The 18431-nt window shown below is 48.8% G+C and overlaps 2 protein-coding genes across 33 annotated transcripts in view; one reads left to right on the top strand and one right to left on the bottom strand.

Annotated features, from left to right (window-relative positions):
- DAB2IP (DAB2 interacting protein) overlaps positions 1 to 17999 on the top strand; it is a 224103-nt gene extending 206104 nt beyond the window's left edge. For 13 of the 32 annotated variants that reach the window (XM_069747391.1, XM_069747393.1, XM_069747389.1 and 10 more), the window contains 4 exons: positions 2779 to 2919; positions 4992 to 5194; positions 10009 to 10096; positions 11502 to 13734. In XM_069747391.1, the coding sequence (XP_069603492.1) occupies positions 2779 to 2919; positions 4992 to 5194; positions 10009 to 10096; positions 11502 to 11669 (600 nt within the window). In that variant the 3' untranslated portion in view covers positions 11670 to 13734. Of the gene's footprint in view, positions 1 to 2778; positions 2920 to 4991; positions 5195 to 10008; positions 10097 to 11501; positions 13735 to 17037 lie in introns of those variants that run through there. The other 19 variants (XM_069747403.1, XM_069747406.1, XM_069747404.1 and 16 more) reach the window with 4 other exon arrangements.
- Positions 13584 to 18431, bottom strand: part of TTLL11 (tubulin tyrosine ligase like 11) — a 64744-nt gene continuing 59896 nt past the window's right edge. The window contains exon 9 of the mRNA XM_069747385.1: positions 13584 to 13707. Coding sequence (XP_069603486.1) covers positions 13595 to 13707 — 113 coding nt within the window. The 3' untranslated portion in view covers positions 13584 to 13594. The remainder of the gene's footprint in view (positions 13708 to 18431) is intronic.

Raw genomic sequence — 18431 nt, 5'->3', positions numbered from 1 at the left:
GAATGATTTACATGTCTTAGCCAGCTTGATTACATGTGGGGGTTGCCTGGTTGCTAGGGAATCCCCACATGTAATTAAGCTGGATAACAGATGTAAATCATTCAGCTGCGGCGATGAAAACTAAATCTCCGAAAGAAAAGGTCGGATTCTGGAAATGTTTTTGAAGTGCAGGTGACATGAGCGAGCGATTGGATATAGGAAGTGAAGGAAAGGTCTGAGTCAAATATAATCCAAAGACATAGAGTGTGCTGCTGAGCAGTAATTATGGAGGCACGCACAGAAGTGGCAATATCGGGATTAGGAAGGTTAGTAGGGGGTAGAAACACAAGGAGTTCAGTTATGGAGAGATTCAGTGTTGGCTAGAGGGAGAGCATGATGTTAAGACAGCAGATGGGCAATCCCTGGTATCTGTAGTTATGTGGGGGTGATGTCAGGAGGCGATGTGTATAATTGGGTGTCATCAGCATAGAGATGGTACCAATAGGGGCATTATACAGAAAGGAGGAGACCTAGGACTGAACCCTGAGGATTCCCAACAGTGAGTGGAGCAAGAGTCGGCAGATGATACATTGAAGGAGCAGTCATAGAGGTAGGAGGAGAACCTGGAGAGCTGCCTCCCTGAGGCTGATGGAGCAGAGGGAGGAGCTGGTAATCCAGTGTCAAATGCTGCAGAGAGATCAGAGGTCACGTGACCTGTGTTAACGAGGGGGAGGTCTGTTCACATGGCCTGTGCTAATGAGTGTGCGTGAGGCGGAAAGGGGTCATGTGACCTTTGCTAAGAAGAAAGGGGCTACACGACCTTTGCTGGTAGGAGTTCTGGTCACATGACCTGTGCTAATAAATAGCAGGTCAAGGGATCAGTGCTAATGAGGGAAGGTCTGGTCATGTGACCTGTGCCGACGGGCGGGGCTGTAATCATGTGACCTGTACTAATGCAATGGTAGGTAGGGATGGTCAAGGGATATGTAGTAATGAAAGGGTCATGTGATCTGTAATGTGGGGTTTTGGGAAGCTTTTGTCTCATGTCCTGTTCTCTATTTTTCTGTCTGCTCTCAGTAACCCCCTTTCTTTACACTGCAGGCTGCAGCAGATGAGCTGAGAACAATAGATAGAAACTGATCTTTTTTTTTTTTTTTTACAAATCAGGTTTAGTTGTAGGAAGTTGGATGGATGCCTCCCGGTCATTGGTGGAAGCGAGTGCAGCTCCTGCAGGTGGAGTGGGCTGTGGTGCCTCTGCTGTCACTGCCTGTCCTGCACCCATGGTTGGCAGTGGAGGGTGCTATTGAGCAGACAAAGAATCTGAGGGGTAACATTTCTCCTTGTGGAGAGTGACAAGCCAGGCCTGTTATGTCAGTGTTAGGAGACTTATACGCCATTAATGCTCCTCTGGGAAATGAAATATACAAATTGCCTTTACAAAGAGAAAGGGTTTGGCTTCTATCCGAAGTCATATCGAAAGGATTGTTAAAGGGTTAATAATGACTTTTAGGATTGCTACTTCTAATAGGTGGCTCTAGTCCTCTTCCTCTCTGAAGAGACGATTTGCATATGAGCAGAAAGTGTTGTTCATGTAGGGATGATGGGGGTTGTGGTCTTTCACTTGTCCACACTGACAGAAGCTATGCTAGGAGTACAGGAAGCCGCCCAGAGCCAGCACCATAAGCATACAACCCTCATCATCCAAAACTGGGGCTGTAGTCACCCCCCAGCACTACTGTCTGCTATACACTACAACCCCCAGCATCACAGAGCCAGCCCAGTGTGAGACTGAGGCTCGAGTTATATTCCAGATCTCTGCTTTCTGTCATTGCGTGAGGCCTCTGTTTTCTATTCTGAGGCAGTAACCTTGTACATAGCTTGTATGGCTGACAGCTCGGGGTTTGTTACAGTGTGTCAGTCCAAGCGATTCATCTCAGATACAAGTGTACAGGGTTACTGCCTCTGCTTGCTGTCGGTGAAAGAGCATTGTTTTTCTTTAGGATCTTGTAATGTAAAGGTTATTGGTGTGCGGTAGAACTTCTACATCTCTGTATCGTGATATGAGAAGGCTCCCAGGACTAGAGGAACAGGGCTACCTACCTCCAGGAACATCTCTGGCCCTGAGCCCAGGTGGTGTCTGGTACTAGAGCTCCATCCACTTCAATGTGGAGGAGATGTCATACCAGCTGTGGCCAGAGGTGGTGCTGTTCCTTGAGGTCATAGCCCGGTGGTGCAGGCTGCCATTGGAGCTGGGTGATTCCCACCACCTGGCGGCAGCATGTCCTGGGGATTGCCACCTGCCCACGCAGCAGGGCGCTGTGCCGGTCAGATTTGTGTCTTGCCCGTGAGGCCCCTGGTCCCGCTGCTGCATGCTCACCTGTACGTCCGTTTGTAGACGCCGCTTCACGCTCCAGGCGCCATTGTGTTCAGTCCACATCCATTATGTCCTCGCTTCTCACCTTCACCTGGGCAATGTCTTAGACAATCGTCTGCACAGATGGCCCAGACCCAGCACATCAGTAAGTTACTGAGATATGACCCTGCCAATAAAGGGTAAAGCCAAATACTGGGCTGACATGACCCCAAACCTCTGGCCCCTCCCACTCGGGGTCATCTTGTCAGGCTGGAGGTGTGCACTCGGAAAGGCCTTGATCTGTCACCGATCCTTCTCTCCTGGGTGCTGATGGCGCAGCGTCGGAAGCAGCAGGACACCTCTGACCTCATGGCCCATTTTTCTTTTGCTGCCGTTCTCATGATTCTCATTGTTTTCTTTGGTTACGGCTGTATGTTCTGTTTTAGGCCCCCTCACCCGTGAACCCCAATGCCCTGGACCGCACTGCTGCTTGGCTGCTGACTATGAATATGCAGCTTTTAGAAGATGAAGGCCCTGAGCACAGGGATAAGAGCAGGAGTAAGGAGGACATGAGCCAAGCAGAAAAGGTAACAGCCGAGAGCAGCGGCGCCTCTCTAGTCCGGGCCGGCCCCTCATCCTGCACACAGCACCTGTCTGCATTTCTTACGCTACATACCATATCTGTGTTCTGTGATGGCGCCATTCACTGCACGTGCCACAAGTGGTAACAATCTGAGGGCAATACTGAGATAGAGAAGAATTGTGAGTGCTGCTCTGGAGGCTGGCACAGTCTGGACTGTTGTGAGAGGTATGCTTTGTGGTGAGGAGGTGGAGTGGTACTGAGTGCAGCATCGTGCCCCCCAATGACGTTAGTGACAGTATCCTCCCACCCAATCTGGGGGCTAGTGAGCAGAACTCTCATAGCTAGGACCTTGCCTCCGCTCCTGGTGCTTTGGCCCCCAGTTCTAGAGAGATGTGTGTCATATCCTGATGGATGTGTTCAGGACAACTGCCTCTCGTGAGACCATTGCTGTCCGGAACGCAGAGGTTTTCCTCAGTGTCACATCCACGTGTGCATCGGGCCGTCGCTCAGCTTCACACAGCCAGCACTGCTGCTCACATCACATTAACTTCCATAGGAGCTGAGCTGCAGTACTGGACATGGACAGGAGGGGCGCTCCTTTCTGATACCAATGAACTCTACTCAGTTCCGCATCAGGAGGATAAATATATATATATGGAGGTGCAAACCGGAAAAAATCTGTAGCTGTAAGTCAGATAACCCCATTTACCAATCCCATGTACTATCTCCAGCGCCCCCTCTTGTGCATGGCCCTGTCTGGTACTGCAGGTCTGCCGTGGGAGGGGGGGGCGGAGAGGTTTCAACTGCAGATTATACTGCCCTCTGTGGTCATTACTGTGTCTTCATAACTGATCCAGTGATGTCTGAGGAGCAGTGGAGGCACACAAGATGTCACCTTCCTTCTCACTCTATCAGTCTGGTGAATGTGGAAACCATCAACAAGCAGGCCAGATGCCACTGGCAGGACATAGGGCGTTAGGCTGGACAGACACATCCGTGTATCGCGGATAGATGGGTGAATATGAGGCTGTTGAGTTTGGGTTCAGACACCCACAGCCGGTCTGTCCACAGACTGCGATTCACGGAGGTGTGAATCTGGCCTCCGGTTCATGAGAAGATTCAAAACTTTATCAGATCTTGTTCATTGACAGCAAGCAGAGGACACCCGTGTTAACATCCAGAGCCGGTAACCCTGAGCACAGTCTTGCTCTGAGCTGAGGGTCTGTTGCAGCTGAATCTAGTCACTGGACTGTGACAAGCTCACACTACATGTTCCGGACTAGCTACAACTGTAACAGACCCTCAGCTGTGTACTGGATTACTGCCACTGCTGCAGAAAAGACAGGAGGGTGGGGACCCCTTTATGTGTGATAGCTGTCTAATCTCATCAGGGAAGACAGTTCTGGTACTTGCGAGAGCCAAAGTGAGATCCGTCAGCAGCAGCTTGTTGATGGTTTCCATCCTTCTGCTTGTGGAGCATCATCTACATGAATGCAGAGAATAATGGCGGAGGCCTGGTGGCGAGGGGGAATGCGGGTCGTAAAATTGCAACCTATTAATGAAGTGCGTCGTTCCTGTTGGCCAATCAGAGTGCAGCGCCCTGATTGGCTGCCATTAGTAGCGGTCAGTACTGGGGCAGTAATCATGTACCTACCGCCATCCTACAGTCCACGGCTATTCTTCTCTCTCAGGTTTTGGGCTCTATGAAAACGCAGAAAAATCACCAGGGTGAGTGACCCCAATCAGGCACCACCGCCCTGCATAAACCCGCGATCTGATTGGTTGTTGTGACACCAGTAGGTTCCCGTATGATCGATAGGACATCATGTCTCCTGTAGCCGGTCCGGCTTCTCTCCCAACATGTTTGCATTGTGCTGTTCCTCTGTTGCTCCTCCTGAACTTGATGGAGGGTGTTGTCACTAGGTGTGTGCCACAGTCTCCTAAAGTCTAATCAGTGCTGCCAGTGATTGACAACTTCTCCCATAATATGACAACCCCCTCCATCAGGTGTGTGGATACTTTGTATGTACAGTGGTGCGTTCAGTAATGGTGATTAACCCTTGTCTGTCTCCACAGTACCAGCAGGAGATCCTCGTGCTGCAGGATAAGCTGCGACTTTCCAACAAGAAGCTGGAGGAATATGAAAGCCGCTGCAAGAACCAAGATGAGCAGACGCAGAAGATCCTGCTGGAGTACCAGGCACGGCTGGAGGAGAGCGAGGAACGGCTGCGCAGGCAGCAGGAGGACAAGGAGATGCAGATGAAGGGGATCATCAGCAGGTAAGGGGGAGCTGACACCATGGATGATGGGGGTTACAGTACAACAACCCCACCTCCACCTCACAGCCACCAAATAGAGGTTGTGCTCCTCAGATCGCTACATCCTGCTAGTGAATAAGTGGACTTCTGTCCTGACCTTGTCCTGGAGCTCACACAGCTGACATTGCAGTGCCTAAGGCTACTTTCACACTAGCGTTTTCTGCAATCCGTCACAATGCGTCGTTTTGCAGAAAAAACGCATCCTGCAAAAGTGCTTGCAGGATGCGTTTTTCCCCCATAGACTTGTATTGACGACGCATTTGCGACGGAGTGCCACACGTCGCATCCGTCAAGCGACGGATGCGTCGTGCTTCTGCGGACCGTTGGGAGCAAAAAACGCTACATGTAACGTTTTTTGCTCCTGACGGACCGCTTTTTCCGACCGCGCATGCGCGGCCGGAACTCCGCCCCCACCTCCCCGCACCTTACAATGGGGCAGCGGATGCGCCGGAGAAATGTATCCGCTGCCTCCATTGTGCAATGCGCTAAACGCTAGCGTCGGAATCTCTCCCCGACGCATTGCGACGGGGAGATTCCGACGCGAGTGTGAAAGAAGCCTAAGTTACCCATGGTTCAGCTGATGCTGTGTGAGCAGGCCCAGGCAGGGCATGTTCTCAGCCTCTGGCTACAAACAGGACTGTTCTCATTCACTGAAAGTAATCGCAGGCATTGGGAGTGAAGAATCCAGAAAGTCAATTAGAAGTTGCAGAACTTTCCATTATGCACAGGCAAAGTATTAAAGAGCCGGTGTTATTTAAGGGGCACTCCGGGTACTAAAAATAGACTTTACCCACAGACAAGCAAACAGATCCTGTATCATGTGACCTGGCCGCCATAGCTCTCTGCCCACCGGCAACAGCATCAGTCACATGACCTCGGCATTCCCCCACTATCTATAACCGCCCCCAGTGAGAAGTGTCTGAAGCGGAAAGATGCAGGGATCCTGAGAGGAGGAAGTGTGGACATAACCCAAAATGTATAATGTTCTTATTCCTGGACTGCCCCTTTAAATTTCAGAAGCCAGCACCTGCCCTTAAATCATTACTGGTAGCTCCTGGGGGCATCCTAGTCCCAGATAAACAGTTAAGCCCCTCCTCCCCCCCCCCCCCGTCACACAAAGCGAGATCGCTAGCGAGATTGCTGCTGAGTCACAAGTTTTGTGACGCAACAGCGACCTCAGTAGCGATCTCGCTATGTGTGACACGTAGCAGTGACCAGGCCCCTGCTGTGAGATCGCTGGTCGTGTCGGAATGGCCTGGACCTTTTTTTGATCGTTGAGGTCCCGCTGGGTAGCACACATCGCTGTGTTTGACACCTTACCAACGACCTCATGACAGGACGTCCCTCATTGAGGTCTCTTAATCGTCATGAAATAGCTGCCATGTGACATCATTGTACAGGTCGCTACAGGTCGCCGCATCGCGGCTGCGTCGTTGGGGAGATCTCACAGTTTGACATCTCACCAGCGACCACATAGCGACGCAGCAACAATCCCTGACAGGTCGTATCGTTGTCGGGATCGCTTTAGCGTCGCTAAGTGTGACGGGGCCTTTATTCGCAGGAGTTAAAGGGATTATCTGGCCACACATATTGATGACCGATCCAGAGCGAAATGTTTTCAGATCATCACTACGAAGATAGTGGTGGTCCCACACCAGTCTAAACCACACCAATCTCCTGGGATTGGCTCCGGCCACAGTCCTGCAGCAGAGATCTAATTCAGAAGAATATAAGGACAACAGCTGCCGCTCAGTACCACATGTTTACATCCGACCACTGCAAACAACTTCTGACTTGTGTGAGGTCCCAGATGTCTACCATGTATTTCATACTGTGACTTAGCCTATGGATAGGGGTGGCCAGACAATCCCTTTTAATTATAAGACCTGTCATTAATTCTGATTATAAGTGAACCACCTATCCCCATCATACTGAGAAATCACATTGCGCTACACTGACATCAGATATACACTGGGACTGACAGCGACGTCCATTATACTAAGCGAGCACATGGCGCTGCACTGACATCACATATACACTGGGACTGACAGCGATGTCCATTATACTGAGCGAGCACATGGCGCTACACTGACATCACATATACACTGGGACGGACGGCTGTGTCTTACACTGAGCGAGCACATGGTGCTACACTGACATCAGATATACACTGGGACTGACAGCGACGTCCCTTATACTGAGCGAGCACATGGCGCTACACTGACATCACAAATACACTGGGGCTGACGGCAGTGTCTTATACTGAGCGAGCACATGGCGCTACACTGACATCACATATACACTGGGACTTGCACTGACGTCCCTTATACTGAGCGAGCACATGGCGCTACACTGACATCAGATATACACTGGCACTGACGTCTTTTATACTGAGCGAGCATATGGTGCTACACTGACATCACATATACACTGGCACTGACGTCTCTTATACTGAGCGAGCACATGGTGTTACACTGACATCAGATATACACTGGGACTGACAGCGACGTCCCTTATACTGAGCAAGCACATGGCGCTACACTGGGACTGACAGCGATGTCCCTTATACTGAGCGAGCATATGGCGCTACACTGACATCACATATACACTGGGACTGACAGCGGCGTCCCTTATACTGAGCGAGCGCATGGCGCTACACTGGGACTAACAGCGACGTCCCTTTTACTGAGCGAGCACATGGCGCTACACTGACAACACATATACACTGGGACTGGCACTGACGTCCCTTATACTGAGCGAGCACATGGCGCTACACTGACATCACATATACACTGGGACTGACAGCGACGTCCCTTATACTAAGCGAGCACATGGCGCGACACGGACATCACATATACACTGGGACTGACAGCGACGTCCGTTATACTGAGCGAGCACATGGTGCTACACGGACATCACATATACACGGACTGACAGCGACGTCCCTTATACTGAGCGAGCACATGGTGCTACACGGACATCACATATACACGGACTGACAGCGACGTCCCTTATACTGAGCGAGCACATGGTGCTACACTGACATCACATATACACTGGGACTCTCAGCGACGTCCGTTATACTGAGCGAGCACATGGCGCTACACTGACATCACATATACACTGGGATTGACAGCGACATCTGTTATACTGAGCGAGCACATGGCGCTACACTCACCACATATACACTGGGACTGACAGCGACGTCCCTTATACTGAGCGAGCACATGGGGCTACACTGGGACTGACAGCGACGTCCCTTATACTGAGCGAGCACATGGCGCTACACTCACCACATATACACTGGGACTGACAGCGACGTCCTTATACTGAGCGAGCACATGGTGCTACACTCACCACATATACACTAGGACTGACAGCGACGTCCCTTATACTGAGCGAGCACATGGCGCTACACTGACATCACATATACACTGGGACTGACAGCGACGTCCCTTATACTGAGCGAGCACATGGTGCTACAATGACATCACATATACACTGGCACGGACGGCTGTGTCTTACACTGAGCGAGCACATGGTGCTACACTGACATCAGATATACACTGGGGCTGACGGCGGTGTCTTATACTGAGCGAGCACATGGCGCTACACTGACATCACATATACACTGGGACTTGCACTGACGTCCCTTATACTGAGCGAGCACATGGCGCTACACTGACATCACATATACACTGGCACTGACGTCTCTTATACTGAGCGAGCACATGGTGCTACACTGACATCAGATATACACTGGGACTGACCGACGTCCCTTATACTGAGCGAGCACATGGTGCTACACTGACATCACATATACACTGGGACTGACAGCGACGTCCCTTATACTGAGCGAGCACATGGCGCTACACTGGGACTGACAGCGATGTCCCTTATACTGAGCGAGCATATGGCGCTACACTGACATCACATATACACTGGGACTGACAGCGGCGTCCCTTATACTGAGCGAGCACATGGCGCTACACTGGGACTGACAGCGACGTCCCTTTTACTGAGCGAGCACATGGCACTACACTGACATCACATATACACTGGGACCAACAGCGACGTCCGTTATACTGAGCGAGCACATGGTGCTACACGGACATCACATATACACGGACTGACAGCGACGTCCCTTATACTGAGCGAGCACATGGTGCTACACTGACATCACATATACACTGGGATTGACAGCGACATCTGTTATACTGAGCGAGCACATGGCGCTACACTCACCACATATACACTGGGACTGACAGCGACGTCCCTTATACTGAGCGAGCACATGGCGCTACACTGGGACTGACAGCGACGTCCCTTATACTGAGCGAGCACATGGCGCTACACTCACCACATATACACTGGGACTGACAGCGACGTCCCTTATACTGAGCGAGCACATGGCGCTACACTGACATCACATATACACAGGAACTGACAGCGACGTCCGTTATACTGAGCGAGCACATGGTGCTACACTGACATCACATATACACTGGCACGGACGGCTGTGTCTTACACTGAGCGAGCACATGGTGCTACACTGACATCAGATATACACTGGGACTGACAGCGACGTCCCTTATACTGAGCGAGCACATGGTGCTACACTGACATCACATATACACTGGGACTGACAGCGACGTTTGTTATACTGAGCGAGCACATGGTGCTACACTGACATCACAAATACACTGGGACTGACAGCGACGTCCTTTATACTGAGCGAGCACATGGCGCTATACTCACCACATACTTTGCCACAGGCTCATGTCAGTGGAGGAGGAGCTGAAGAAGGATCATGCCGAGATGCAGGCGGCGGTGGACTCCAAGCAGAAGATCATCGATGCGCAGGTGAGGAGTGAGATGCACCCGGCGGATTCACTGATTACGTTCGGCACCAGAGTCTTGCAGTGTTTATTCATGATGTATAATTCTTACATGGATCTGAACCCACAAAGGTGCCAGGTTCATTAGGAATGGTGCAGTGCACTGCCTTGTGGCACCAGTCTTGCAGGGTGAGGTGCTAAATTCATAAGACGTGCACTACAGTCTATGAATTTGGTGCCTCTCGTAAGTGGAGTGCACCTCTATGTACTTCACAGACTCTAGCAGCATTACTGGGGTACAAAAGCCACAGTTTTAATGAATTTTAGCAAAGTTGATTAAAAGTGAAAATGAGAGATGTCACACTATTTCTGCGCAAATCTTCATTGTGCAAGAATTTAGCAACTTTTCAAAGCTTTTCCGTCCCTTTCTGTGGTGTAATAGATGTGATAAGTCGACCCCAAAATGTCTCTTCATCAAGGCTGGCAAACCAAACTGCCCTGATCAATCAGCACCGACGTCTATTGGAAAGTTGCAGAACTTATACCTCCCTTATGTTCAAGGGGTGGCTTGTAGGGGACGGTCCTCCTCGTCCGTGTTGCGCAGGGGGGGGATGGTCCTCCTCCGTGTCGCGCGCAGGGAGGCGGTCTTCTTCTGTCGCGCGTGGGGGGGGGACAGTCCTCTTCCGTGTTATGTGCAGGGGGGGGGACAGTCCTCCGTGTTGCGCGTGGGGGGACGGTCCTCCGTGTCGTGTGCAGGGGCCTGTCCTCCTTCTCCGCATGCAGTCGACGGTCCTCCCCCTCTGTGTTGCGAGCAGGGGTCGGTCTTCTGTGTTGCGTGCAGGGGATGGTCCTCCTCCGTGTGCAGGGGCCGGACATCTCCTGTGTTGCGTGCAGGGGATCGTCCTCCTTGTCCGCGTGCAGGGGCTGGTCTTCTGTGTTGCATGCAGGGGATCGTCCTCCTTCTCTGCGTGCAGGGGCCGGTCTTCTCCTGTGTTGCGTGCAGGGGATGGTCCTCCTCCGTGTGCAGGGGCCGGTCTTCTCCTGTGTTGCGTGCAGGGGATCGTCCTCCTTCTCCACGTGCAGGGGTCGGTCTCCTCCTGTGTTGCGTGCAGGGGATCGTCCTCCTTCTCCACGTGCAGGGGCCGGTCTCCTCCTGTGTTGCGTGCAGGGGATCGTCCTCCTTCTCCGCTTGCAGGGGCTGGTCTCCTCCTGTGTTGCGTGCATGGGATCGTCCTCCTTCTCCGCGTGCAGGGGCTGATCTTCTCCTGTGTTGCGTGCAGGGGATCGTCCTCCTTCTCCACGTGCAGGGGCCGGTCTTCTCCTGTGTTGCGTGCTGGGGATCGTCCTCCTTCTCCGCATGCAGGGGCCGGTCTTCTCCTGTGTTGCGTGCAGGGGTCGGTCCTCCTGTCATGTCTGTTCTCTCATTGCAGGAGAAGCGCATCGCCTCTTTGGACGCTGCCAACGCCCGGCTCATGAGCGCCTTAACCCAGCTGAAAGAGAGGTACAGCATGCAAACACGTAACGGAATCTCCCCCACAAACCCGACTAAATTGCAGATCACAGAGAACGGCGAGTTCAGAAACAGCAGTAATTGTTAATGGCTGGGACCAGGCAGAGACACGGCAGACCGGACTGCGCCCTGGACTGATGCATTGTGGGAGCGCGGACCGCAGATGTAATATGATGTGCCATAAGAGATCGTTATTTCTATAAGATTCTCTTATTTTATGTTCACATTTTTATTTCCTCTCAGAACTTTTGCCAAATTCTGTCCAGAAGGGTAAAAACTAAGTCCGACAACCGCTGTACGAGTCTGCGCAGCGCCATGAGCGCTGTCTGTAAACACTAGAACCTGCTGCTACTGTCACAGCTTTCAGGATCCTGTGACGTCCTGTACACAAGCTATAGCCGCAGGAAGTACAGTGCCTTGCGAAAGTATTCGGCTCCCTGGAACTTTTCAACCTTTTCCCACATATCATGGTTCAAACATAAAGATACCAAATGTAAATTTTTGGTGAAGAATCAACAACAAGTGGAACACAATTTTGAAGTTGAACTAAATTTATTGGTTATTTTACAATTTTGTGAAAATTCAAAAACTGAAAAGTGGGGTGTGCAATATTACTCGACCCCTTTACTTTAAGTGCAGCAAACTCACTCCAGAAGTTCATTGTGAATCTCTGAATGATCCAATGTTGTCCTAAATGCCTAATGATGACAAATATAATCTACCTGTGCGTAATCAAGTCTCCGTATAAATTCACCTGCTCTGTGATAGTCTCAGGGTTCTGTTTGAAGCACAGAGAGCAACATGAAGACCAAGGAACACAACAGGCAGGTCCATGATACTGTTGTGGAGAAGTTTAAAGCTGGATTTGGATACAAAATGTATCACCAATGCAAATCTTCCAAGACCCGGCCGTCCCTCTAAACTTTCATCTCAAACAAGAAGACTGATCAGAGATGCAGCCAAGAGGCCCATGTTCATCTCTGGATGAACTGCAGAGATCTACAGCTGAGGTAGGACAGTCTGTCCATAGGACAACAATCAGTCGTACACTGCACAAATCTGGCCTTTATTGAAGAGTGGCAAGAAGAAAGCCATTTCTCAAAGATATCCATAAAAAGTGTCATTTAAATTTTGCAACAAGTCACCTGGGAGACACACCAAACATGTAGAAGAAGGTGCTCTGGTCAGATGAAACCAAAATCGAACTTTTTGGCAACATTGCCAAACGATATGTTTGGCGTAAAGGCAACACAGCTCATCACCCTGAACACACCATCCTCACTGTCAAACATGGTGGTGGCATCATCATGGTTTGGGCCTGCTTTTCTTCAGCAGGGACAAGAAAGATGGTTAAAATTGATGGGAAGATGGATGGAGCCAAATACAGGACAAGTCTTGAAGAAAACCTGTTGGAAGACAAATCCTCGTCCCAGTCTCAGGTCTTTTGTAGACTCCAACAAGACAATGATCCCAAACATAAAGCAAAATCTACAATGGAATGATTCACAAATAAACGTATCCAGGTGTTAGAATGGCCAAGTCAAAGTCCAGACTTCAATCCAATCGAGAATCTGTGGAAAGAGCTGAAAACTGCTGTTCACAAACTATCTCCATCAAACCTCACTGAGCTCGAGCTGTTTGCCAAGGACGAATGGGCAAGAATTTCAGTCTCTCGATGTACAAAACGGACAGACACATACCCCAAGCGACTTGCAGCTGTAATCGCAGCAAAAGGTGGCGCAACAAAGTATTAAGTTAAAGGGGCACAATATTGCACGCCCCACATTTTAGTTTTTGAATTTCCACAAAAACTTAAAATAACCAATATATTTCATTCAACTTCACAATTGTGTTCCACTTGTTGTTGATTCTTCACCAAAAATTAACATTTGGTATCTTTGTTTGAAGCATGATATGTGGGAAAATGTTGAAAAGTTCCAGGGGGCCGAATACTTTTGCAAGGCACAGTAAGTGACCCCTCCCCAGTCAGTGTATTCATACTATAGCCCAAGATTACACTGTCCTACTCACCATCAGCCAGCCTGGAGCTTGGGTCACGTGTATTACAACTCTCATCAGGCTATAGGATGTCTTCCAGGTGTCTGTGGTGGACTGTGTACATTTACCTGTGGAATAAAGATGCTTTATCAGAACCAGTCTCCCCTCGTCTGCAGATTATATAGGGGTTCATGGTGCGCGGTGCCCTCAGGTGTCTATGCAGAAGAGCTGCAGGGTCATTACAGCAGGAGCCATAGGGTGTTTCTCCCCAATATTAGGTGCCTACCCCTAATTCTCTTTGTATACCCCCTTTGCGGGGTACACTTAGGTTAGTGTCAGGAAATATGGACCCAAAATCCAGATAGAAGCGATGGGATATGACGGAACTTGTTCTTCACTGGTAGATACAGGCTGCAGGCAGACAAGTCTGAACAATAATTCAAGGTGTAGCAGAAGAGGTGTAGAGAGTGTGTAGGAGGGGTGTACTTACTTATACAGTTAGGATCTTGTGATGTGACCTGATCTGTTAGAGCCGGCAGAATGCCAGGGTGGAGGATGGATGTATACGGAGCCGTCACATGGCTCCTATTGACATTTCTGTACAACATGATGGCTTCTGTGAGCCAGGATGGTGGCCAGGGAGGAGCAGCACCATGTCTCTGTCACTCCAGGTCTTTGGGGATGGAGTGAACCACCCAACCTTGGGTGTGTCATGCATTGTAGCTTCTTGGGGTGAGACTGCGGATATCCAAGTCCATTTTTTTTATGTGGTCTCACTGGGCGATTTACAGACACTCCCAGCACACACACTGCCACTTTCTGCAGCATTTGACTCCTAGTCTTCTGTCACACTTGTCACCATTACGCAGCAATATTTTATTTCATATATTGTTACACTGAAGTAATTTCAGGTCAGGTCATAGACTTCAATTTAACGTTAATAGCTCCAGCCACTCACTGTGAAAAGACCTGACAGAGCACAAATCACCCGTACCGAATGTCTGACCCTCCTGACATTAGTCAATCTAGGTCTGGAAAATATAATGCACAAAGAGAGGGAAATATCCTGACAGCAGGAGAAGATTGTCTGACATTAATGTGCCACCACATCAACAACTACAGGAGACCATGCATCCAAAATACATGAGGAAGGAGTCCTGGCCACAGAGCTTGCAGGCTTTACACTGAATAGCCACTGTATTAGAGACCCTCATCTTTTCACAGTTGGATCATCCTGAATGGACATTAAACTGGTCACTGGATTTTGTTGTACTCCGGGTCATCAGTCTAATGTGATTTCATACAAAGACTGATTCAAGAAAGAGTAGAAAATTCCATTGATCGCAGTGACTGAGGCCTGATGATCAGTGTTAAATTACTTGGGACTTGGGTTTCACTGCCAGCCTTCTGGGGTTTTCTGGTGCCGCACAACAGCGACTAGAACAATGATAAGATTCTGTGATCCGAAGAAATATGCTGATGAAAGGATCAGGAGATTGTGAACAATCTGTCTGATGAAAGTATCAGAGAAGAATGTAAAGAATCGGTCTGATGAAAGGATCAGAGGAGGCTGAAGAATCTGTCTGACGAGATGACAAGAGGTGAATGTGAAGGATTGGCCTGATGAAAGGATCAGAGAAGAATGTGAAGAATCGGCTCATGAGAAAATCAGAGGAGAATGTGAAGAATCAGTATGATGAAAGGATCAAAAGAAACTGAATAATCTGTGTGATGAGGGACTGGCCTGGTGAAAGGATCAGAGGAGAATGTGAAGAATCTCATGAGAAAATCAGGAGAATGTAAAGAATCAGTCTGATGAAAGGATCAGAGGAGACAGAAGAATGTTTGAGAGGATCAAAGGCGAATATGAGGGATTGGCCTGATGAAAGGATCAGAGGAGAACATGAAGAATCAGTCTGATGAAAGGATCCCAGGTGACAGTGAAGAATCAATCTGATGAAGAAAAGCTGTAGTATTAAAAACAAAACCAAAACATGCTGGCATCATAGCCCAGAATAGATGACAGATGCACAGGCTCGGTGGCTTTGTTGTATTTTTAGTTTCCTCCCTTAATATCTCACTGGGCAGCGTCATTTCTTTGCCCGATGACATGGATCCAATTTTTTGTTGCATCATGCTGAAGACAAATGAAGATCCAATGAGCTCCTAGATGGCGGGCTGTAATAACGTGGCTATTCAGTGTATACAGAGGTGATAGAAAAACTGGGGAGGAGTCCTGACCATAGGCACTTACATTCTAGAAGATTGAAAAGAAGCAGAAATCCAGTTTGATGTCGGCGCTCCCGAAAATTGTAACATGTGATGGATCGGCTTATTTAAAAAAAAAGTTTTTGTATTCTAAATGTACAAAATAAAAACAACACGTTTTGGCTTGAAAAAAAGCCTTCAGCAGGTAAAATACATGTATATTTACCTGATGAATGATTTTATCAAGCTGAAATGCGTTCTTTTTACTTGGTGCTTTTAAATTTCGACAAAATTGTTTTTTAGATAAGCCGATCTATCACGTTACAATTTTCGGGGGTGCCTGCACCAGACTGGATTTCTGCTTCTTTTCACCTGCGGAGGATTGAGGATCACCTCACTGACCAGGAGCCGTGTAGCAGACCGAGCAGCTAGGACCTTGGTTCTTGGTTGGGATACCCCCCAGGGCCAATACGCTGTTCCTTCAACCTGAGTTTGATGAGTGCATCGGCTTTGCACTATTATGTGTGATATTTTTAATATTGCGCTTAGATCCTGCACAATGCTGTCTCTTTTATATTCCCTATCCTCAGGGTATTGTATGAAAATCTATAAGATTGAGGGAGATGCAGGGGGACATTGTATGTCCTATTCTCTAGTAACAACTAAGGCTCAGTCTACCCCCCCGATAACCTTTGCGACACAAAGCAGACATTTTTTTTTTTCACCTCTGGGCATTTAAACAAACATTTACAGTAAAATAAAACAGAATACAGGAACCCAAAATTCCATCACAACTCTGAATGCTGCCTTTGATAAGGACATAAGCCGTGGTGGTCGGATACGGATACCTGACAAAACGCTGTATTTCAGGCTGAAAAATAAAAGCTTCACACATCGTATGTGGAACAGGAGCTCCCACAATGCACTGCTCCCTGGTCACCGGAAACTAGAACACTTTAGGCCTGAATGGAGAAGAAAAGCTGACTTGCGCAAGCTAGTATACAGTACGAGAATGGGGGCGAGCAGCATCCTTCTTGGTATTGTAGGGTCCAGTGTAGAACGGGCAGCCCCCTCTCTGCTTACTCTGTACAGTGTGTGATAGAAGGGGCTGCTCGTCCTATATCACACATTGTATGGACCCAGAGGGGCTGTTCGTCCCACATCTGCCCTAGGACTGATGGATCTATACCGTATGTGATGTGGGACGAGCGGCCGCTGCTCCGGGTAAATGCTATCTCTTTTCTTTACAGTCTGCCTTAGATTTCTTTATATTTTGGAAAACGTGAAGAATGTAAACCAGCGACAAGTCTGGACCAGGAGCCACTCCCTGCGGACTCTGCTGTGCTCAGCCCCTCCAGGGCGAGGGCTATATACTGTGTATGTTGGAGACCACCGTCTATAAGTCACTGGTGTAATAAACCATTACCCTGAGCTAAATATAAACATGGGGGGTCACACCACCATCCTCCATACTACTGCACAGATTTGCGGCAGCTGACACTAAAACCTCAATGGAGAACATATAAACTTTTAAGAACTTTGCTGTTTTGAGGGGAAAGCTCCACACAACAGACCCCTCCCCAGGAGAACGTATGTTGTAGCTTTAAATCTGCAGAGACTGACGAAGATTTATAATGTCTATTGTGATTTGTGCTTCTCGTGAGTGAGGCGCCGCATATTCCCAGTCTCAAAGCGCCTCTATGGACCGACACCTGAGAAGAGTCATTTATTTATAGTCCTTTTATAGTATGAAAAATGTCCTCCCATCGCAGCAGTCGCCGAGACAAGGCATACACGATATTAGTCGCAGGATCCTGCAGCACAGGAAGGACGCTCAGGTTCCTGAGCTGCAGTCAGAACATGGGTTCAATCACATCCAGCGCGTGAGACAACTAGTTCTGCCACATCGTGGAGACAGAGTCTAAAGCAGTTATCTATCGTGATCGGTTTTTTGGCAAGGAACAGTCACTGCATCGCTGAGCAGGAAACTGCAGTACCTTGTGGCAGCAGCAGGAGGCAATGGCTTCCACATACAGCAGCTAGGACAGTGTCATTTGTTCATTACTCATGGGTCATATATCCTGCTGTGTGTATTACATTGTATGCTATGCATATAGAATTACTGTGATGCAAAATTTGTTCAGGGCCCGGAAGGGGCTCCCACAACTCATCACAGAAATCAGCAGAAACAATAAAGATTTCTGATTAACAATCTGTGCATGTTATTTATCAGATGTGTACTTCAGCAGGTAATGGAGAAGATGCGGATTGAAAGGTCACAATTTTGCTGTAGAGTCTGTGCAACTCTTGTACACAGCCGGCTGTGCTGCCACTGCGGAATTGCGATCACCGTTATTCTCCCACTGCAAATTCTGTTCCTTAGTAAAACTTAAACTTTCTTGTGTATGAAATTAAACAAGGTAACAAGATTCCTATAAAAGTTCAACAACTAACATGACAAAAGATTTCTGCGAATTCACCAAAAAATGCCACTTGTGTTGGAGTGATGCATCACCAGACACCAGCTTCTGGCAGTGTTCCTGAGGAACCTTACCCCAGCCATTGTTAGTAGAGTGGTCCAAACACATGAGAGATCATTGTCTGTCCTTTACACTAGAGCTAGAAGCAAAGTTCACATAGAAAC

Source organism: Ranitomeya imitator, chromosome 2, assembly GCF_032444005.1.
Source record: "Ranitomeya imitator isolate aRanImi1 chromosome 2, aRanImi1.pri, whole genome shotgun sequence".
Lineage (NCBI taxonomy): Eukaryota > Metazoa > Chordata > Amphibia > Anura > Dendrobatidae > Ranitomeya > Ranitomeya imitator.
This window is presented reverse-complemented; position numbering and strand designations above follow the sequence as displayed.